Source organism: Hemiscyllium ocellatum, chromosome 16, assembly GCF_020745735.1.
Source record: "Hemiscyllium ocellatum isolate sHemOce1 chromosome 16, sHemOce1.pat.X.cur, whole genome shotgun sequence".
Classification (NCBI taxonomy): Eukaryota; Metazoa; Chordata; class Chondrichthyes; order Orectolobiformes; family Hemiscylliidae; genus Hemiscyllium; species Hemiscyllium ocellatum.
The window spans coordinates 3755284-3778592 of NC_083416.1; the positions used below are offsets into that span (position 1 = coordinate 3755284).

At 40.4% G+C, this 23309-nt stretch overlaps 1 protein-coding gene across 2 annotated transcripts in view; it reads left to right on the forward strand.

Annotated features, from left to right (window-relative positions):
* kif20a (kinesin family member 20A) overlaps positions 1–23309 on the forward strand; it is a 53820-nt gene that overhangs the window by 22199 nt on the left and 8312 nt on the right. For both annotated transcript variants that reach the window (XM_060837007.1, XM_060837008.1), the window contains exons 6-15: positions 2162–2279; positions 2881–3078; positions 4485–4596; positions 5141–5209; positions 7351–7494; positions 7899–8064; positions 8489–8662; positions 10319–10458; positions 12037–12187; positions 16980–17178. In XM_060837007.1, coding sequence (XP_060692990.1) covers positions 2162–2279; positions 2881–3078; positions 4485–4596; positions 5141–5209; positions 7351–7494; positions 7899–8064; positions 8489–8662; positions 10319–10458; positions 12037–12187; positions 16980–17178 — 1471 coding nt within the window. The remainder of the gene's footprint in view (positions 1–2161; positions 2280–2880; positions 3079–4484; positions 4597–5140; positions 5210–7350; positions 7495–7898; positions 8065–8488; positions 8663–10318; positions 10459–12036; positions 12188–16979; positions 17179–23309) is intronic.

Here is a 23309-nt window from a genome sequence, read left to right on the forward strand (position 1 = left end):
ACATGTATTTGGAAAGGGAGGGACTGATAAGGGATAGTCAACATTAATTTGTGTGTGGGAAATGTCTCACGAACTTGATTTGAGTTTTTTGAAGAAGTAACAAAGGATTGATGAGGGCAGATTGGTGGACGTTAACTGTATGGACCTCAGTAAGGCAATTGACAAGGTTCCCTGTGGGAGACTGGTTAGCAAGGTTAAATCTCATGGAATATAGCGAGAACTAGCCATTTGGATACAGAACTGGCTCGAAGGTAGAAGTCAGAGGGTGGTGGTGGTGGGTTGCTTTTCAGACTGGAGGCCTGTGACCAGTGGAGTGCCACAGGATCAGTGCTGGGCCCTCTACTTTTTGTCATTTATATACATGATTTGGATGCAAGCATGAGAGGTATAGTGAGTATGTTTGCAGATGACACCAGAATTGGATGTGTATTGGACAGCGAAGAAGGTTATCTCTGATAACAATGGGATCTTGTTCAGATGGACCAATGGACTGAAGAGTGGCAGATGGAGTTTAATTTAGATAAATGCAAAGTGTTGCATTTTGGTAAATCAAATCTTAGCAGGAATTGTACACTTAATGGTAATGTCCTAGGGAGTGTTGCTGAACAAAGAGACCTTGCAGTGCAGGTTCATAGCTCCTTGGAAGTAGAGTCGCAGGTAGATAGGATAGTGAAGAAAGTGTTTGTTTGGTATGCTTTCCTTTGTTGGTCAGAGCATTGAGTACAGGAGTTGGGAGGTCATGTTGTCACTGTACAGGACTTTGGTTAGGCCACTGCATGCCATTTGCATCTCCTTCCTATTGGAAGGCTGTTGTGTAACTGGAAAGGGTTCAGAAAAATTTACAAGGGTGTTGAAAGCGATAGGGAGAGGTTGCATAGGCTGGGGCTGTTTTCCCTGGAGTGTCGGAGGCTGAGGGGTGACTTTAGAGAGCTTTATAAAGTTATGAGGGACATGGATAGGATAAATAGACCAAGTCTTTTTCCTGGGGTGGGGGTGTATCCAGAACTAGAGGGCATAGGTTTAGGGCGAGAGGGGAAAGATTTAAGAGACCGAAGGGCCAACTTTTTCACAGAAGGTGGTGAGTGTATGGAATGAGCTGCCAAAGGAAGAGGAGGAGGCTGGTACAATTGCAACATTTAAGAGGCATCTGGATTGGTACACGAATAGGAAGGGTTTGGAGAGATATGGACTGGGTGCTGGCAGCTGGGACTAGATTAGGTTGGGATATCTGGTTGGCATTGATGAGTTGAATCAAAGGGTCTGTTTCTGTGCTGCACACCTCTAGAACACTATGACACTAATTGCATAGGACAAAAAATGAAGCAGGTAGTTCTTCCTAGCCAGTTTTCTGAGTATTGTACTGATCTGTCTTCCCTGACCACGTATCCTGTTCCTCTTGTCTTCAGGCACTGATTTGACCTATTCTGGTGTTGTTTGTTATCTGCTTCAACCAGGTCTGTGAGACTAAATAAACATGATACATTTTGCTCAGAAAGGAGATGTAATCAAACTTTTTGCATATGTTTTAACAATTTGGAAAATGTTTTTTGCATTTATGATTTGCAAAGGCCAGCTGACCTCTACAGAGTGTTCAGATTGGGCATCGCAGTATTAAGGCAGAATGAGTCTGGAATAGAATGGAACGTTTGTGCTTCAGATTTCCCCATGTCAAAAGTTATGTATGTGGTGTTGGGATAACTGGGTTTAAAAATAAAACTGGTCCCAAATAGGGTAGTCTTCTACTTGCACTTCCTAGAGGCTGGTTAGTCTAAGTTGAATTTTTGTACTCGCTGAGGATTTGAGAAAGATAAAATTTTGGGCTTCAGTAGTGTTTTTCTCTTTTTCTCTTTGTGCAAACATTGCTTGCAACTTGATTTCTGTTTAATTTATGAGATAAGTGTTGCCAGCAAAGTGTGTTTAATCCCTATCCCTAATAGCCCTTGAAGTTGCTGATAAGTTTCCATCTTGAAACCCTCAAGCCTCTGTGGCAACTCTAACTTTAACTTTAACTTTAATGTATGCTTCCCTTAAACCCATCCAGCTTAGCTCACCATTTTCCCCTGTTGGTGTACTAGGATTGAAATGACTTGAATGTTGGTGTTGAGAGCGGAGAGCTTTTATTTGTTAAACTAACCTTTTATCAATTATTGATTTTAATTAGGAGGATCTGCACACTCCAATGAAGAAGAACATGAGCACAGAGTTTACACTGGGGGCAGCTCTTAGCTGTGATTCTGATAGTGGCATTGGGGGCATGTCCTCTGCCAGTAATTTGGAAGGTGAGGTGGTCTCGCGTTTGAAATGTCTGAGCTTTGGATGTTATGCTCAAATTTTTGAGCGGTGATCAATTCTGGATTTTAAAAAAAATTTTCTTGAATTTCTGCTTTTCTACAGTGGTTGTGAGGACAGTCTCAAAAGTGCCGTAACAAAAGAACTTGGAGTGGCAATGGTCCTTGAATTTCAGAACTAAAATATTACTTTTTGAAATGTCATTTTTAGGGTATCCAAACTTGAGGGTGAAGAGAAAGGTCTCCACAGAATTCAGTGAAATGAATCGCCAGTTAATTGTGTTTGATGACAGAGGGATGACCATTGTCTAATACATTGTATAGCCTTTCCCATTTGTCCAATTTGGCTGTTTAGTGTATTGTATGTTTTTTAACTTTTTTTTGTTTTTCAACATTTTCAGTCTTTCTCAGTGGTCAAACTGAGACCAGTTTTAGAAAAGTGCTGAATATTGCTTAAATGTCTGTGTGCAGTGCAATTGAATAAGTTTGTTTTAGAATATTACTATACTTTATTCTAACTTTCACAACAGTTTTCTGAAAGGTTCACTGTTTTTTTTGCCATTTCTTTTCTCTTTTTCCTTTGACCTTTCAGAGTCTGCATCCCGCTGGGCTGATCATGATACAGTTATTCTTCGTCAGGAGCAGAATATACACTACTCTATTTGGGTCTCCTTCTTTGAGATTTACAATGAACTCATCTATGACTTGCTGGACACTAGTCTCACCGTGAATGGCAAACGACAAACCTTAAAGCTGTGTGAGGATAAGAATGGAAATAGCTATGTAAAAGGTACCAATGGCTGTTCACAATTTTTGCTTATTTTCCAGAATAATATACTAATTCAGGTATGTTTGTTTCAATTATCTGAAAATGGAGATTATGCTCAACCATTTTTTAGTAAAAGCTGAGGATGTAATGAAATGAAAGAGAATAAGAGTTATGTGCTGACTTGGTCCCCTGTTCAAACAGTCTATCCTTGACACTTGCTGAAGCAGGATAGATTTTCAACAAAATAACTTGATTGTAATGTTATCATTATTGTTTCATACCCTACTGTTCTATTCGGGATGAGTGTGCTATGAGTAACTGTGTTTTATGGTGTAAAGTTCAGTGTTGGTATTTTGGGAGATTTTGACTAAGGAGGTTATAGTAACATGGTCAAATTATAATCTGTGCAGTGATTGCTGACTGCGCATTGAGTGCGCCCTCCATATTGTGTGGCACCACCCTATGCTTAATGGGATAGATTTAAGACAAATTTAGCAACTGATGCCTCTGCAGCCATGAGGCATGCTGGACCATCATCTGCACTCGAACCTTATTCAATCACAATCCTTAACCTTGTGTTCTGGCATGCCCTTAGTCTGCCATTACCATTATGCTGGGAAGTTGTTGATACCTCTAATAAGGAGTCATACTTAGCACAAAGGAGGATAATGTGGTTATTAGCCAATCATCTAATTGGAGCTGGTTTGTAAGGTAAATATTTTCATAGATTCTCTCCATTGTGGGCGCAGGTCATTTGACCATTGAGTCAACAGCATCCCACCCAGACCCACACTCAACCCTGTCCTATTCCTATATTTCCTATGGCTAATCTACCTAACCTACACATGCCTGAACACTAGGCAATTTAGCATAGCCAATCCATCTAACCTGTGCATTTTTGGACTGTGGGAGGAAACCCACGCAGACACAGAATGTGCAAACTCCGAAGGTGAAATTGATGTGGTCCCTGGTGCTGTGGGGCAGCAATGCTAACCACTGAGCAACTGTGCCGCCCGATTTTCTAATCGACCTGTTCAAAGATGTTGCACAGTTCTGGAGCAGGTGAGGCTTGAAATCACATCTCCTGCCTCAGCGGTAAGGACACTACTCCTGTGCCACATGAGCCCCACTTCCTCAGCGTAGTGTCCTCTGTCCAGTTATTTATTTTGTCTGTTTTATCATTGACCTTTTCTGTCATTAAGATCAGAAATAGGAATGTAGCTGGGTCAGAATTGTGAAGCATCCCTCTTTCTAATAGTACTCTGGGTGCATCTACACTACCTAAGCTGTTTAAGGCAACTCCACCTCTAGAGGGCGATTATGTATCATTGTTGATGACCCCTACTCTGGATATTAGTGAAACAAAAATATTTTGTAAAAGTTTTCCTTTTGACCAATTACAATTTTTTTTGTTTGTTCCATTGCAGATCTCACCTGGATCAATGTGATGGATGCAGAAGAAGCCTGGAAAATACTGAAAGTTGGGCGTAAAAACCAAAGCATATCCAGCACGCACATAAACCTAAACTCCAGCAGGAGGTAATGCTTTTCATTCTGGATTCTATCTGTTCCTTAAAGGCAGCCTCTGGAATGCAGGTTGATTAAAATGCCCCACAACCGTTTCCTCAAGAAAAATATTTGTTCTTGTTTTTTTTTCAAAAGACTCTGATTTACCATCACATCCTATCAACTCCTGCTGGCCTCTAATCCTGTCTGCCTGATTTCTTTGCACACAGCAGGGTATTTAAACCAACATTAATTTCAAATTTGCTTTAGGTGGGTGGTTTTTGACTGAGTTAAAATGTTGCCTTTAATCTTGATTTTCTTACAGTTTTAAGAGACATCCACAGTTCATACCACCTTCACATTTTGAGAAAGGGCAATTTTTGTTTTAGATGAAATTATTTTGAAAAATGAAAGTAACTGTTTCCTGTAAGATTTGGCTATTTAAAAATGCATTTGAATTATACTGTTCCTTTCTGTATTCTAATGAGCTGTGACTTTATTGTGCAAGGAAATTATAATTATTAATTTTTTGCCTTTTCTACTTCTATTTCTGTGCCCTCTTCATTTTGTTTTATAGCCACAGTATCTTCTCCATTCGGATTCTGCATGTGTCTGAAGATTGGAAGGCTGTTCTTAAAACCAGCGAGTAAGTGTTCCTCTGTATAAATATTTTTGTTTTTCTCCTGACTATATTTATTTGTGTTTGATACAAACAAAAGACCATTCAGTGTATTCTGCCTGTGCCAGCCACTTTCCCGCTCTTAGTCTGTAGCCCTGTAGCTTAGAATTTTGTGTACATCAATGAACTTTGTTTTTCCTTGATGTGTACTTAAGCCACCACCAGAAATTAACTGTTTATGTAACTATAGCAAAACTCTTTGCTCTTCGATGCCTATCTTTGGCGAATAAAAAGTGTCCAGTATGTATGCTGAACTAAGTTTTTTTTTTTAAATTTGCTTACCTGACTACCTTCTGCAATCTGTACTTACAATCCAGATCCCCCTCTTCCTCTGTTTTCCAAGGATTTATTGTGTATTTCCTTGTTTTTTCTGGCCAGTCCAAATGCATTATCTTATACAGTCACAGTTGTACAGCACGGAAACAGACCCTCGGTCCAACTCATCCATGCCGAACAGAGTTCCTAAATTAATCTAGTCCCATTTGCCAGCACTTGGCCCATTTCCCTCTAAACCCTTCCTATTAATATATCCATCCAAATGTCTTTTCAAATGTTGTTGTTCTGCCAGCCTCCATCACCTCTATAAGGTCGCTCCTCAGCCTCTGATGTTCCAGACAGCCTCAGCATATCCAGCCTCTCCCTATAACTCAAATCCTCCAACCCTGGCAACATTCTTGAAATCCTTTCTGAGCCTTTCAAGTCTCACAACATCCTTCTCCTAGGACAGAGACCAGAATTGCATACAATGTTCCAAAAGTGGCCTAATTAATGTCCTGTACAGCCACAACATAACCTCCCAACTCCATGCTTAATGCTCTGACCAATAAAAGAAAGCATGCTAAATGCCTTTTCACTATGCTCCCTGAGACTCCACTTTCAAGGAGCAATGAATCTCTTATCTAAATCGCATTTACTCTCTTTGCCCATCTGACCAATCGGTCCGTTGATATCTTCCTGTGGTATGATCTACATGGGCTACCGTGGAATTCTTGAACTGCAATTTGCGGATGCAAGTGAAATTTGTTTCTGAAGAAGCAATGGAGCTGTAATGGTCTTGCATCATTGCAACAATAAGATCAGCACTCTTACTGTGAGTCTTTTTACCTGTGGTCTCATCTGAAATCTAAGCTGTTGCCAAAGTGGGCAAAATGCCTCTCTTCTAGCTATAGTGATGTCAATTTCTACTGGTGCAGGATCACTTAAGCCAAAACTCAATTTGTGAGGGCTGGATAGGGGAAGATATTAATTTTTGCTGTTTAAAATAAAAACTAATATTGCGTGCAATTTTGGTCTCCTTCCTATCAGAAAGATGTTGTGACACTTGAAAGGGTTCAGAAAAGATTTATAAGGATGTTGCCAGGGTTGGAGGATTTGAACTATAGGGACAGGCTGGAGCTGTTTTCCCTGGAGCGTCGGAGGCTGAGGGGTGACCTCATAGAGGTTTACAAAATTTGAGGGGCACGGATAGGGTAAATAGGCAAAGACTTTCCCTGGGGCTGTGGAGTCCAGAACTAGAGAACATAGGTTTAGGGTGAGAGGGGAAAGATATAAAAGAGACCTCAGGGGCAACGTTTTCATGCAGATGGTGGTACGTGTATGGAATGAGCTGCCAGAGGAAGTGGTGGAGGCTGGTAGAATTGCAACATTTAAAAGGCATTTGGATGGGTGTATGAATAGGAAAGGTTTGGAGGCATGTGGGCCGGGCGCTGGCAAGTGGGACTAGATTAGGTTGGGATATCTGGTCTGCATGGACGGGTTGGACCGAAGGGTCTGTTTCCGTGCTGTACATCTCTATGATTCTAATGTACTGTGGATGCAGTAGATCTGAAATAAAAACCTGTATTGGAGAAACTCCACAGTTTTTCGCAGCATCTGTGGAGAGAGAGAAACAAAGTACTAGGTGCAATATGAAGAGTCATATTGGACTCCAAACATTGATTCTCTTTCTCTTAACAGTTGCTACCAGAATTGCTGAGTTCCTCTCTTACTTCCCATTTCTACCTTTTTAAATGTTGTTGGCATGAAAACTTTCTTTTTTGTTTGTCCTTTTTTTTGAGATCAGGAATTTAAGACTTTAAATAAAAACCGCTTCATTTTCTTTACTGCAGATTAATTTTGTGTGACCTGGCGGGTTCAGAGCGTTGTAAAGAACAGAAATGTGGTGACAGGATGAAGGAGGCAACTAATATTAACACTTCTCTGCACACACTAGGCAGGTGCATCCGTGCCCTTCGCCAGAACCAGCATAACAAGTATGTACCCCCTGATCTTGCTCATTTCATTGCTGCAGCTCTTGCAGATTTTCAAAAATGTCAGATGGCCAGCAGATACGATCTGGTTTTATTAACCAGAAGAAATGGAAATTAGCATAAAAGCATCAAATTTTGTGCATGTGAAATGAAAGTTTTTTTTTAAATGGACCATAACCACAAAAAAAGTGTAGAAATTGAATGGGAAAAAGTTTTCAATTCCAGTTCCAGAGGATTTGGCTGTCCTGTCTTTTGCTGAGTTTTTAACGTTCTGCTCAACTGTACACTAAGTGTCTCTGACTGTGCTTAGTGCTTGGAATGCTAGGGTGCCTTGCAACTAGCCCACTAGTTTCACCTTCTAGTACTCTTGTTTTGGGTGACCAGATGTCTGAACTTTGTGTTCTCAGGTCAAAGCCTAATGTGGTGCCTTTCCGGGACAGTAAATTGACTCGTGTGTTCCAGGGGTTTTTTTCTAACCATGGGATGTCTTGTATGATTGTGAACATTAACCAGTGTGCATCCATGTATGACGAAACCTTGCAGGTCATGAAATTTTCTGCTATTGCTAGCCAGGTAAGCAATTCCTAACTTGCTCTATATTCTGCTTTTGAAAGTCAATGAATGGTGCAAGATATTACAAGAATCCTGTCAGCTTGATGTTTGGGAGCACTATTTTATTTGGTTTTCTTCTAGCATATGTGATGTAAAATTTCCTGTGATTCTTGTCGGGAATCGTTCACAATAAATTCTTTTTATATTTTCAGAACAGAAATTGTGGTAAATGAGACTCGTGTACCATAATTTTGATGCAAGACATTCTATGATTATTAGAATATAGTTTAATATACTCCCAGAGTGGCACAGTTTTTGAACTGGTCCTAATCCTGTAGGAGGCCAAACTTATTGGCAATACTGTTTTGTGCTTAATCTTCTGTTGTATGTATCTCACAAAGCTAGTTTAATCATGTATATCTGGTTGTTGTCCTGTTTATTCTAGCTGATACAAGCACCTTCATCCAAGCTGTTCCCTTCCTTCCGCTCACTACTGCGTGAACATGATGGCTGGAATAACTGCAATGCTCAAACACCTCTTGAAGAACAGGAGGAATTAGATGAAGATGAAGAGGATGACAGTGAAGATGAGACTGATATCAGTACGCTGGATAAGGAGGTGATTGCATGTTAGGACATAGCACTGAATTTCTGTCATGTGATTCTTGAACTTTGGTGTCTCTTGAATCTTTCTGTGTATGCTAAGATGATGGCTGTACAGCTCTAGTTTCCCTCTACATAAACTTAGAGCATTCAATGTCAGTTCATCACAGTTGCATGTATAATTAGCAAAATTATGTTGGACAGTGTCTTAACAGGTCCTGCTGTTTTAGAGTTTGCCCTTTGTTTTGACATTTGTTGCATTTGATAAGTTGCTGATTGTTCAAGTTGGTAATGTTACAGTTAAAGAAATTTGGCACCTGGGTGAATGAGATCAGTTGATAGAAAGCAAACAGTGAAATGAACGGTCTAATCTCTGAAAAGCAAGTGTAAAGCTTAATGTCCAATCAGGTACAGAAAAAAAGAATAGATATCAAGATGAACAGTTTTGACTACTTAATTTTTATATTGAATCCTCCAATAACATTTTAAGGTAAAATGATAAATGTTAACTCACTTGTAATTAACATTTATCATGTTACCTCTAAAAGCTTATAACTAGATCCTGGATGAAGTTGTCCAAGTTATATTCCCGATTCCCAAAATCATCAAGCTCCAAGATGAGGAGCCATGAGTGGCTTCCCCTCATTAGTTCCCCTTGATTAGTTACTACAGGCTTAATTTATGAATGCTGCATTCCTCTATGGATACCTCTTTCTCCAGACCAGTTTAATCCGTTTTAGAAGGACCTACTTTAATCAGACTTTCTTGAATTAACAGTGAGTTCTTTAGTTATTAAACATGAAGAAATAATGGAACATGTGCATAAAATGAGAAGAGAGTCCAAAAAATGTTGTTATACGATTCAGTCTCTGGATTCATTGTGAAGAATTAGATGGAGGATTGTCAAACAGTTTATTTTTTAGGCTTTTGCTTTAGCTGATTGAAATTCTTTTGTTCTTTTTTTTTGAGTTGGCTGTCTGCACTCACGGCAACAATATACTTACCCACAATGTTGGGGGTGGGGGGGGGGGGGGGTGGTGACTGTTAGGTTGGCGTGCACAAGAGCCTCAGCCCACTGGCATAGCCAAGTGCCTGCACTCACTTGTGCATACAGGTCATGGTTGGATTTCTTCAACCATGCTTTCGTGGGTAGGGATTACTTGAAGCTTGACTCTTGTCCAGACTGCTATCTTTTTTTCTATTATCATGTCTGCAAACTGAACTCCCAGACGTTCAATTCTGTTTGTGTTGCAATTCTTCATAAACAACCTTTTTCATACATTTCAGAATCTGTATTGATTTTCTCTCCTCTCCTCTCTTTTTCTTTCTGGTTTTTCTTCTCTCCCTCTCTCTGCAGCAACCCAACCCATCCCCAATTTTGTTTGTGCCTGAAAGTGCTCTGGTTCAAATGAAAACAGGAAATGCTACAAAAACTCCAACAGATCTGACAGTTAGGGATAGAGACGCAGTTAACATCTCAAGTGGTTGACCTTGCATTGGAAATACACTTGCACTGATTTGTTAATTGATCACCTTGTCTTCAGGCAATGTTCTAATATTGCTACTTAATTTCTAATACTTTTGTTGCTTATGCTTATCGAAAGTTGCAAAAGTACAGTTGTTCCATCTCGTGCTTTTATTATTTAACTGACGATGAGTTTGTGTTCCTCAGTCATTGCAGAAAATTATTGAGAGCCTTCAGCAACACCTGATTAAGGAGAAGCAAGACAAGCTGATAATGGAGAGCGAAATCCGGCAAAGTGTTGTCAGTGAGATGATGGAACAATACAACACTATGGAAAGACACTGGAAGTGGGTATTCAATTTATAGTGTGATATTATTTATTATCTTACTAAAGTCTAAAATACTGCCAGAGTATGAAGATGTGTTTTACTGGGCTCATACAATTTTGGCCAAAGCTGCCAATTGGAGACCTATGCCTGTGATACCTTTTCATGTCTCTGGGACATAGAGTTTTGCAATCAAAGTATAGACACTTGCGTTCAAAAGCAATTTTCATCAAGTAGAAATCTAATGAAAGATCATAGCTAGACCAACTGTTCCCTCTAAGCTGCATGCTCCAGTGATCTGCATTTGCCATCGGCACACCAATCACAACGTTGACTTCTGGTTTCAAAAGTTACAGCTGTGAACAGCCTTGGAGGTCTGTGTGGCTGAAAAGAAAATTTGGAAGGAATGCTAGCCAGGACACATGGTGAACTCCTTGTCGTTCTTTGGAAAGTGGTTTCATGTTGTCTCATATAACACAATGGAATGGGCATTTGGCTTTGATTTAAAATGTCATCTGGAATTTTCTGCAGTCCCTCAGTATTGCAATAAAGTGTAGAAATTCTGTCGCCACTCCTGGAAAGGGAACATGTTCCCTAACTCCAGATAACCACTGAGCCAAACTGTTGTTCAGTTTCTATACCCTGGGTCTGATATGTACACTGAGCTATATTTTACAAAACATGTTGATGGAGATTTGTGCAAGGTAGAATTGAACCATCATTCTTTTTGAAATAGTTGCTTGAACATTGCTAGAAAGAGAGACATGTTGCTGAAGCCTTTTGTCTTGCACTCATCAAGATTAAATACAAGAATGCCAAATTTCAAATGATCAGAGTAATTTCTGTCACAAGAGAAAGGGATGTTTGTTTGTTACCAAGCCTCTTCCTTGGTTGCTCAAAACTATTTGCTTCCATGACTGGACAGTATTTGCACAATAATCTTATGTTTCCTAATAGTTACATTTGTAAATCAGTCAAAGTTCATAATGTCGCTTATTTATTCTTGTCAGAAGTGACATATAGTCTTGAGCATGGACCTGTTTTCTGTACACAAAAGGATTTACGTTTCAAACCTTGCATCTTGTTTTAGAATTACCTTGTAGCTTAAGGAGCTTAAAGCCTTAACCCTGCTGTTGCTTTTGTTGAGGGAGTACCTTGGTAAATCAGTCAACTTGCTGATCAACTCTCACTCTTCTATCTTTAGTACAAATATTTGCAATTGTCTGAAATGTGTTATCTTTACACTTGTCCTGATGAGTGCAAGCTAAAAAGCATGGCAAACGTATCATTCCCTTCAGTAGCATTCCTGAAATACTAAAGATCACATTCTGGATCTGCGCTGAACATTTTTATATACTAGAAAAGGATCAAGCATGACATGCCAGCCATTCCTTGACTTTTTTTTTATAGTCTTTAGGTTTGATTTTTGTTTTGCAAGTCTGGTTTTTTTTTTTCGGTCCTGTTCAGTGGCTTTTGTTCAGCTGTATGGTACTTTGTCCCTGAACACCAAAGTGAATATTATGGAGGGATGCTTTCTTGAATTGAAGGCGGTATCCTTGTGGAAATGGGGTGAAATTCAACCTGTTTTCAATCTTTCAGAGAGCAGCTTGAGGAGCAAAAGGATCGCTTAGAAGATGCCTTTGAAGCAAAGATGAAAAACTACCAAGAATATGTGAAAATCTATTATCAGTTATCCTCTGAAGAAGTTTCCGATGATTCTGGTGATGAAATGAGTGAGGGTAAAGCAATGGTAAATATTTTACTCTCTAATATTATGATGTTTTAGAATAATCTGAAGCATAAGATCCTATTCTGATTTATGGAGCAAAGTTGGAAAAACACTGAAGACTTTATGGAACTAACAATTGATAGGATTGTTTACGTGGGTAGTGATTTGAAGCATGATTTCAATAGTTCAACTACTTTCAATATCCTGGCACCTTTTTGTTATATTCACTAGGAGTGTGGGTATTGATAGCTGGGCCAGCATTTATTGTCTGTCCTTAGTTGCTCTTTTGAATCCCTGAATTCCATGTGCTGCAGGTAGATCCATAATATTGTTTGGGAAGGAATGGCAGGATTTTGAGACCCTAACCCAAGCCCTTTCTTGGTCTGATGGTTACCTTTTTGGAAATCTGGGGGTTGGTACATTTTTTGTAATTGTGTAGCTATACTTTATTATATGATGGATGATGTCATCTGACTAAAGACTCTGTGCTTCATTTAATATGCCTTCAGAGAACTGTAGCTTGCTGGTGAATATCAGGTCTGTTAGAGCTTGATCTTGTTAGCAGAGAGAGGGAGGTTTGTGAGGGGCAAGGGAATGGATAGCCATATCCTATGTTATGCTCACTTTGCTTTTCTGATCCTACAAAAATAGTTTTGCGATTCTCTTGCCACTACTTGGTTTAACTTGATGCTGTTTCCCAAATAGTCCTTAGTTTTATGGCATCCTACATATTTGACAGGAACTTGAACTGCATCCAGCATTGCAGGTCTCATGTAATTCAAACCAACTCCTTCATTACCTAGGAGAGCCTAGTAACTATGGCAACCCTGTGGTATTCTCACCACATCTAATTTTACTTGATCATTCCATTTGATTTGATTGGACAAGCCCCACTGGAAACTATCCTTGAGTCTTTTTTCCTCTCTCTTTTCACCATTCCTCTCTCTCTGCCTCCAGAGATTTTGGAATTGTGTTTGTGAGCTAACTTTCTCCTTGGCTTTCAAGTTTTCTGTTAATACAGCTCAGGACAAGTGAGATCAAAGAAAGCCATTAATTTTCTTGGTGTCACAGTATTTAAATTGGTGGAAACGAAGCAGTGGAATTTATTTAAAATTAAATATTGCACATTCAACCCCAGGAAGTATCCTCTACCACTGCTTCCACAGACTGAGATCTGAGCTAATGTTTTAATTGCATTTGCACAATGCTAGAACTTTTTTTAACCAGACCATTGTTACCAATTTTTACCGGATCTCAATCTGATTCAAATTCACCAATAGACGGTACTAATTTAAAATAGCAATTGCTACATTTTCTCGTATGGTCACTCTGAACTTGTATAGCTGTAAACTAGAGGGTCAGCAGACCTTTTCAATGCCCTACTTATCCCAATTCATGGGTTCGTATCTCACACTATCCTTTTGAGTCAGCTGTGGTTGATGGTTGATCTGATTACTCCATGCCTACCCAAGATCCCCTTTTCATCCTCTTCGTGCTTGAATCTATCTACCTCTGCCTTAAAAATATTCAAGGACCTTGCTTCCACTGTCTTTGGAAGATGAATTTCAACAATGTTCAACCCTCAGAATTTCTCTTCCATTTATGACTTAAATGAGCAATACTCTACTTTGAAACAGAGACTCGTTATTTTAGATTCTCCCTCGAGAGTCAACATCTTATCCATGTTGTTGTGGTTCTGTTCGTCGAGCTGGGAGCTTTTGTTGCAAACGTTCTAGGTGACATCCTCAGTGCTTGGGAGCCTCCTGTGAAGTGCTTCTGTGTTGATTCCTCCGGCATTTATAGTGGTGTGTCTCTGCCACTTCCGGTTGTCAGTTGCTGTCCACTGCAGTGGCTGATATATTGGGTCTAGATCGATGTGTTTGTTGATAGAATTTGTGGATGAGTGCCGTGTCTCTAGGAATTCCCTGGCTGTTCTCTCTTTGGCTTGCCCTATAATAGTGGTGTTGTCCCAATCGAATTCATGTTGTTGTTTGTCATCTGAGTTGTTTCGTCCTAGAAAGGGGACGAAACGTTTGCAACAAAAACTCCCAGCTCGGCGAACAGAACCGCAACAACGAGCACCCGAGCTACAAATCTTCTCACAAACCTTGAATCTTATCCATATGCACCCTGGCAAAACCCCAGAGTCTTTACGTTTCAATCAAGTTCTCTTGCGTTTTTTAATAACCTCCAATTGATACAAATCTAGTCTGTTCTAAGACAACCCAGAAAAGGAGAAAGAGAAGACTGCAGATGCTGGAGCTCAAAGTTGAGCAGTGTGGTGCTGGAAAAGCACAGCAGGTCAGGCAGCATCTGAGGAGCAGGAGAATCGACGTTTCGCACATAAGCCCTTCATCATGCGCGAAGCATCGACTCTCCAGCTCCTCGGATGCTACCTGAATGGCTGTGCTTTTCCAGCGCCACACTGTTCGACTAAGACAACCCACCTATTCCAGATGTGAGTCTAAAACCTTCTCTGAAGTGCTGCCATTGTAATAATATCCATCCTTTGTGCAATATTTCAGATTTAATTTCCTTGATGTCATTTATAATTGATACATAAGCTCCCTACTTTGGTGTTCAATTACCCTCACAATAAACGCAACAATGTTTGATTTCCTAGTTACTCACTCTGCCTACAGACTAACTGTTATTCAATTTATGTACTAGGCTCCCAGATGCATCTCCATCTCTGAGCTCTGCAATCTCTTAAAAACCATGTCTAAAATGATTATTTTAATCTTTCTGCCAAAATGGACAATTTCATTTACTCCCAAGTTATTTCATTTGCCAGATCTTTGACCACTTGTCCTAGTTTTCCCTTTTAGCAGCCTTCTTGTGTCCTTTTCACAATTACTTTCCTACTAACCTTTGTCATCAGCAAATGCACTTCTGGCCTCTTCATCCAAATCATTTGTATAAATTGTTAAAGTCCCAGCACTGAACCCTGTGGCACATCAGTCATTCTGTCTTGCCAAGCAGAAAATGACCCATTTATGCCTAATGTCTCCTGTTAGCTAGCCAGTCTCCTACCCATGGAGAAAGTGAGAATTCAGATTCTGACGGTCTGAGTCGAGAGTGTGTTGCTGGAAAAGCACAGCAAGTCAGGCAGCATCCAAGGAGCAGGAGAATCGACGTCTCAGGCGTGATGAGGGGCTTATGCTCAACATCGATTCACCTATTCCTCGGATGCTGCCTGACCCCATGTACTTTTCCAGCACTACGCTCTCTAATTTCCTACCCATGTCAACATGTTGCCCACTAGGTCATGAGCTTTTATTTATTCTATAATGCAATAACCTTTTTGATATGGGCTGTCGAGTGCTACTTTGAAATCCAAATACAGTATATCCACAGGTCTCTCTCATCCACAACACATCTCTCTTCCTCCAAGGTTTCCTTTCACAAACCCATATTGATACTACTAAGTTCTCTTCTTCTTTAATATTTGTCATGATGTTAGAAGCTAAGTTAACTGGCCTGTAGTTTCTTGTTTTGTTCCTCTCTTTGGATAAATGAGTCACATTTGCTATTTATCAATCTAATGGAATTTCCCCAGAAAATTAAAACAAAGGCATCAACTATCTAACTAGCTGCTGCTTTTAAAATTTATTAGGCTCAGGCCCTGATGGGCTTTGTTGGAGCTTGGGGTGATGCAATTTGCTGGGTGCTACTTCCTTTGGTGGTAATTTTCTAGAGTTCCTCTCTTCCAATTCTGAATTTGTAGCTATTTCTGGGATATTAATTTATAGCCTAATACTTTACACTGAAGCCTGGTGCAAAATACGTACTCAAAACATCCGCCATCTCTCTTCCACTATAATTCTCCACTCTTCATTCACTTTATATGATCAGTCCTATCTTTTGTGAATTCCTTTTTTTCTCTGTGTCTATGGGAATTCTTCCTATCTGTGTTGCTTCTCATTGGCTTTCTCTTTAATTTTCTCTCTTTCATCATTCTTTGTCTTTTATATTCTGCCCAACCTCTGACCTGCCATGCATCTTTCATGCTATTATAATTGCCCTTTATTCCATTTAAAATGTGAGTTTTGGACCATCTCTTTTCTCTCCCCTCCCTTTTAAACTGCATGTAAAATTTGATCATATTATTGTCACTTGTGTTGGGTACCTTCGCTATGAAGTCAAAATCCTATCTTATTGCACATGTCAGGTTTGCTATAGCCTGCTATCTGGCTGTGGCCAGAATGTGCTGTTTTAAGAAATTGTCCCAAAAGTATAAACTCTTTTATTTCTTCATCAAAGCTAACTTTTATTCTTTACTTTGTTCATTTATCTTGGTGATTTTTAAGTTTTTCTCACTTGATCCAGTTAGCTGAGTATTGCTTTTGAGAAATTTGAAACCTTATGCTTTGCAACTTTCCATCCCTCCCAATCCTTAGCAGCCTTTTCCACAGCCTGTTAGTTGTAATGTCATTATACCACTCTGCATTCTCCACACTGCCAGAAAAAAATGGCTTGCCTGGTGACCTTAACTTCCTTTTTAGCCATTGGTTCTCTTCCATGCTCCCACATATGTTCTGCACCCATTGTCAATTCTACTTGACAATGATTTTTTTCTGGTCACCCTGAGATTTAATTTTCTCTGCTGTTTTATAGGCAGATTTGCTTGCCAATCCTATGTAATATTTTGAGCTTTTAAGTTTCTTCAGAGACAGGTGGGCTTTTCATTTTTAAGTGCAGTATTTCCAGTTGAGATACTATTTGTTTTTATATGCCTTGCTGATCACAATAACTCCTTGGCTCAACCTTTTTATTTTTGAGAGATTTTTTTTTTGTTTTTCCCCACTCCAAGTCGCAGAAAATCAGAGAACTAGAAGCAACTATACATCAGTTGAAGGCAGAGAGGAAGTCTACCAGCCAGTCAACAAGGCAATCTACTCGCTTGGCCAATACGAAGCTCACTGATGAACTGCACAATCTCAAACTGGAACTGGCAAATGTGAAAACTGAGCTGGAGCAAAGCCAAGCACAGGCAGCGTTCAGTGCAGAAGGTGAGTGCCCCTCATAGCTGGGACCAGTGCCTGCTAATCCCAGCAAATAAAAAATGGGGAGAAATGAAGGCAGGAGGAAATAACCTACTTGTGGTCTTTGCTGTTCTGAATACTTCTGGTGTTTTTGTTTTAAGAATGTTTGGAGTACAGGGTGTTGGAGAGTTGAGGTGGATGCATTTTAATTAAGGCCTTGATTATGGCAATTAATGAATTGAGCCAGCATTCAACGTTGTTCAACTATGAAACTGTTCGGTAAGGTGAACAAATACAGATGTTTAAACTCTCTCAGCTGGACAGAATAAGGATTTCTTCACTGTAGAATGTCATTAGCATTTTCAATTGAGTTGCACAAGAAGCTAACTGCTACCTTGCAAGGTACCACTTTGGCTAGCTGATCTGAGCATCACCCACTTGCTTGTACTGGCTGAGGAAGCACAATGATTTGGGTAGGCTGTGACAGGTGAATCACCTAGATCATGTCAAACTGCAAGACATGGACATCTGGTGGCAATGAAAGTCATCACTGCCATAAACTCATTATCCTGCACTGACTCACCCAACTACTCCTAAAGGAATACCCTTTTTTGAATTGGTCTTGTTGTTTTGTGAAGCCTGAAGCTGTGTTCGCACCATCCAAGTTTAACCTAGTTCTTATTTTGAATGATATTTAAAATTTAAGTGGTGAGGTAAAGTTGTGGCTGGGAGAGAAAACAAAAGATGTCAAGAGATCAGGATTTGAGTTCAGCTAGGTTCACTTTTGATAAAGGATGCCGTTGGAGCCACACTCACTCAAACCTTTGACCAAGATTTGCTTCTGTGTACACACCTACGAAGGTACCTCTGAGGTTGGCGATTGGATATGTTAGAACTGCTGTTTTTCTTTTTGAAAAGTGCAATTTTCAATAATTTAATATTAAAGATTTTTGTATTATTGAAGAGATGGGAACCTAAACTGTAGCTTCAGTGTCCAGGAGGTTGAGAGTAGTGAGATCAGAAATAAGATTTCAAGGTTGCAAGAGTGCAGTGGAAGCAGGAAGGTGGTTTGAAGTGTGCCTACTTCAATGCCAGAAGCATCCGGAATAAGGTGGATGAACTTGCCACATGGGTTAGTACCTGGGACTTCGATGTTGTGGCCATTTCGGAGACCTGGGTAGAACAGGGACAGGAATGATTGTTGCAGGTTCCAGGGTTTAGATGGTTCAGTAAGAACATGGAAGATGGTAAAAGGAGAGGTGCGGCATTTAGTCAAGGACAGTTTTATGGAGGCAGAAAGGACGTTTGATGAAAACTTGTCTGCTGAGGTTAGAAACAGGAAAGGAGAAGTCACCCTGTTGGGTTTTCTATAGGCCTCTGAAAAGGTTTGAGAGATGTAGAGGAAAGGATAGCAAAGATGATTCTGGATAGGAGTGAGCATAGCGGGGTAGTTGCTATGGAGGACTTTAATTTTCCAAATATTGACTGGAAGTGCTGTAGTTCAAGTGGTTTAGATGGGTCAGTTCTTGTCCAATGTGTGTAGGAGGGTTTCCTGACACAGTATGTGGACAGGCTGTCGGAGAAATTACCCGATTGAATAGAGACCATACAAGCACAGATTGGATGAAGTTGACAAGCTGTTTATTATGAGTGATATCACTAGAAGAGAAATTGACTAGGTTGACACAGAACTGACAGTCTGTACAAGTAAATCAAGGGTTCTCTTCCTCAAGCAGTAGGCAAAGGCAGTTTTATAGGGGGACAGTAATGTGGTGGGAATTACAATACAATCAAGAGTAAAACATAATCAATGGGAGGACGGCAATCAGCCGTCCGGTAGCAGTAATCAGTCAGTGATTGAGTCAGGAGATTTCGATCCTCTGTGAGAGGAGGTGTTAATATTTCTCATCCTGGCATCAATGAGTTTCCATTGTGGTTAGTCCGTAAGCAAGGTACACCTTGGTGCCTTTCAGTCTGAACATCCTTTAGAGTTCCAGTATGTGTGTGAGGAGCGAGGCTGTCCTTAGGGCTTTGGGAGCAGTTATGCTTACTATGTGCTAGGAAGTCTATTGTAAGGCTGTCTTACAAAGTGTATTCCCCAGTCTGGAAGTGACTTGAGTCATCTCCTGTTTGCTGCCTAGTGTCTGAGTTAGCCTGTTTGGTTAAGGCTGAGGCACTCTGGGTAGTTTCTGTTGTGGCTGAGAACAGATAGGGTTCCTTATGTTCTTTGTTGCCATGCTGTGGGTGAACGGGAAGCGGATTTTCTCCCACACAAGCCAACAAGGGGCGAGGCCACACTGGGTAATGAACCAGGCCTGGTGTAAGATTTGAAGGTAGGTGAGCACTTTGGTGATTAGTGACCACAATTCGGTTATGTTTACTTTAGCAATGGAAAGGGATAGGTATATACCGCAGGGCAAAAGTTAAAGCTGGGGTAAAGTCAATTACGATGCAATTGTGGAAGCTTTAGGATGCATAGGATCGGGAAGAAAACTGCAGGGGATGGTCACAATAGAAATGTGGAGCTTATTCAAGGAACAGCTACTGTGTGTCCTTGATATGTACCTGGCAGGGAGAAAGTGGGTGAGCGAGGGAGCTGTGGTTTATGAAAGAAGTTGAATCTCTTGTCAAGAGGAAGAAGGCTCATGTAAGGATGAGACATGAAGGCTCAGTTAGGGCGCTTTAGTTACAATTTAACCAAGAGGTACCTAAGAGGAACAAGGAGGGAACATGAGAAGTTGTTGGCAGGTAAGATCAAGGAAAACCCTAAAGCTTTCTATAAGTATGTCATGAATAAATGACTAGGGCCTGTCCAGGACAGTAGTGGGAAGTTGTATGTGGAGTCAGGAGATAGAATTGCTAAATGAATATTTTTCGCCAGTATTCACACTGGAAAAGGACAATGTTATTGAGGAGAATACTGAGATACAGGCTATTAGACTAGATTGGATTGAGGTTCACACGGAGGAGTTAGCAATTCTGGAAAGTATGAAAATTGATAAGTCCCCTGGGCTGGATGGGATTTATCCTAGGATTCTCTGGGAAGCCAAAGGAAACATTGCAGAGCCTTTGGCTTTGATCTTGATGTTGTCATTGTCTACAGGAATAGTGCCAGAAGACTGGAGGATAGCAAATGTTGTTCCCTTGTTCAAGAAGGGGAGTAGAGACAGCCTTGATAATTATAAACCAGTGAGCCTTCTATCAATGGTGGGTAAAGTGTTGGAAAGAGTTATGAGAGAGGATTTATAATCATCTAGAAAGGAATAATTTTGATTAGGGATAGTCAACATGATTTTGTGAAGGGTAGGTCGTGCTTCATGAGCCTTTATTGAGTTCTTTGAGAAGGTGGAAGAGGTAAAGTGGTTGATGTGGTGTATATGGGTTTCGGTATGGCCTTTGAGAAGTTTCCCCACGGTAGACTATTGCACAAAATACGGAGGCATGGGATTGAGGATGATATGGATCAGAAATTGGCGAGCTGAAAGAAGACAGGATGGTAGTTGGTGGGAAATATTCATCCTGGAGTTCAGTTACTAGTGATGTCCCACAAGGATCTGTTTTGGGTCCAGTGTTATTCATTTATAAAAAATGACCTGGATGAGGGCATAGAAAGATGGGTTAGTACATTTGCAGATGAATCCACTAACCTTAGCGTCGTGGATAATGCCGAAGGATGTTGCAGGTTACAGAGGGACACAGATAAGCTGCAGAACTGGGCTGAGAGATGGCAAATGGAGTTTAATGTGGAAAAGTGAGATGATTCACTTTGGAAGGAGTAACAGGAATACAGTGTATTGGGCTCATGGTAAGATTCTTGGTAGTGTATATGAGCAGAGAGAGATCTTGGTGTCGATGTACATAGAGCCCTGAAAGTTGCAACTCGGGTTGATAGGGTTGTTAAGAAGGTGTACGTTGTGTTAGCTTTTATTGGTAGGGGGATTGAATTTCAGAGCCATGAGGTTATGTTGCAGCTGTGCAAAGCTCTGGTGTGGCTGCACTTGGAGTATTGCATCCAGTTCTGGTCGCCGTATTTTTGGAAGGATGTGGAAGCTTTGGAAAGGGTTTAGAGGAGTTTTACTGGAAAGTTACCTGGTATGGAAGGAAGGTCTTGTGAGGAAAGGCTTGAGGGACTTGAGGCTGATTTTCATGAGAAAGAAGAAGGTTGAGATGTGACTTAATTGAGACATAAGGTAATCGGAGGATTAGAAAGGGTGGTCAGTGAGAGCCTTTTTCCTCAGATGGTGACATAGAAGGGACATGGCTTTAAATTGAGGGGTGATAGATATAGGACAGATGTCTGATGTAGTTTCTTTACTCAGTAGTAAGAGCTTGGAACACCCTGCCTGCAATAGTAGACTCGTCAAGTTTAAGGGTATTTAAATGGTCATTGGGTAAACATATGGATGAAAATGGAATAGTGTAGGTTAGGTGGGCTTCAGATTGTTCCACCGACCTGTGGAACCATTGAGGGTCAAAGGGTCTGTACTATGCTGTAATGTTCGATGTTCTACAAGTTGTCCACTTGTTTGACTAGCCTTGCACAGAGTGAGAGTTGCCATGGCAGCGATTCAGCCCATTGCCTTAGGAAGTAGTGGCTTGATGACTTGTACACAGCTGTATGGTAAAATAGAATTACCACTGATCTGGGTACCAAATGGCAGCCCTACTCATGGTTCTGTTGATTGATAGGGCTAGCTCCTGCAAACATGACTCTTCTGCAGTTGGTAACCAGCCCCTGCTGCTCAGCTGCGTATTCCTGCCTGCCATTATACCCTTGGATTCTTGACCTCCCGAGGGAATCAATTTAGCATACTTCAAATATTTAATTTCCCTCTTCCACCCTGCTGAGGAAGAGAATTTCAGGTTCTCAACCCTGAAGAAATTTCTCCTTGTTTCTGCTTTAAATGAGGAACCTTTCATTTTTAAACTGTCCCTCGGTTCTAGTTTCTCCCACAAGGGAAAAAGCATCCTTACAGTATCTTTCTCTTTCTCCTCACCATTCTCATGCCCTTTCTTCAACCCCACCCCCCTGTCGAATCCTTAAAGTAAAAGCTGTACACAATCTAAATGTGCTTTTGCCAATGCCCTCTAAACTGGAGAAAATTTTCTATATTGTTTTTCTAGTAATGAATATTTCAATAGTCTTTCTCATCTGAGTATATTAATACTATGACTATTTCTGATTTTTGAAATCCTCCATTAGGCTTTCTGTGCTGCACTTTGTACAATTCAGGAGAACATCTGTTCCCCAACCACACTGAGAAAAGTAGTTATTTAAAAAAAATTGTTCATGGGATATGGGATGGCAGGCAAGGCCAGCATTGGATGTCTGCTCCTAATTGCCCTTTAGCTTGGCAAGCCGCTCAGTACATTTGAGGGCAGGTCTGAGTAAACCATATTGCATAGTGGACCAGGTAAGATGGTTGATTTTCTTTCCCAAAGACATTAGTGAAACAGCTGGATTTAAATGGCATTCAATAGTTTCCAAATCATTATTGCTGAAACCAGTTTCAATTTGTGGATATTATTTTTTTCCAAAGAAAACTCTGCAGTTGTTTAGATTCTACATCATGAGATTTGGACCCTTGTCTTCCATGGAATTGTCTGCATTACTCTGCTAGTAATCTCAATCATAGCACCATCTCCTACAAAACTCATTCCCCAATGTAGAACTTGGAGTGATGACCCTAGAATTAAGAATTACATTGGGTAGGTAATGAGCCACCTGGATTATTTGACCGATACAGTCCCCAGCAGTTGCAGACCCTTACTTAGCTCCCTAATTGTCTATCAGCTGAGGTTCTGACTGCTATGACAATGTAAGTAATACTTGCAGTCACAGTAGAACTAGCATAGAAACCTCAACCCTTACTTAGGCAAGTTCCAATGAGTTGCTTTTGTGACCTGATTTGTTGACTAACTTGAAAAGCAATCTGTATTCTCTTATGTTGCCACTAAATTTCACTTTTAAAGTGTGTTGCCCCTAATAGTAACATCTTAAACTGAAAGCTTGGCATCAACATTTGTAGGAATCTTTCAGTGGGACTTCCTCATGAAGCATGTGTCTTTGAAACTTGTATTCAGTAGTTAGACTTAAATGTGTGCTTTCCACAAAGTCTGCAGTTTTTCATTGATTGACTGTTAATTTGCCATGTTAC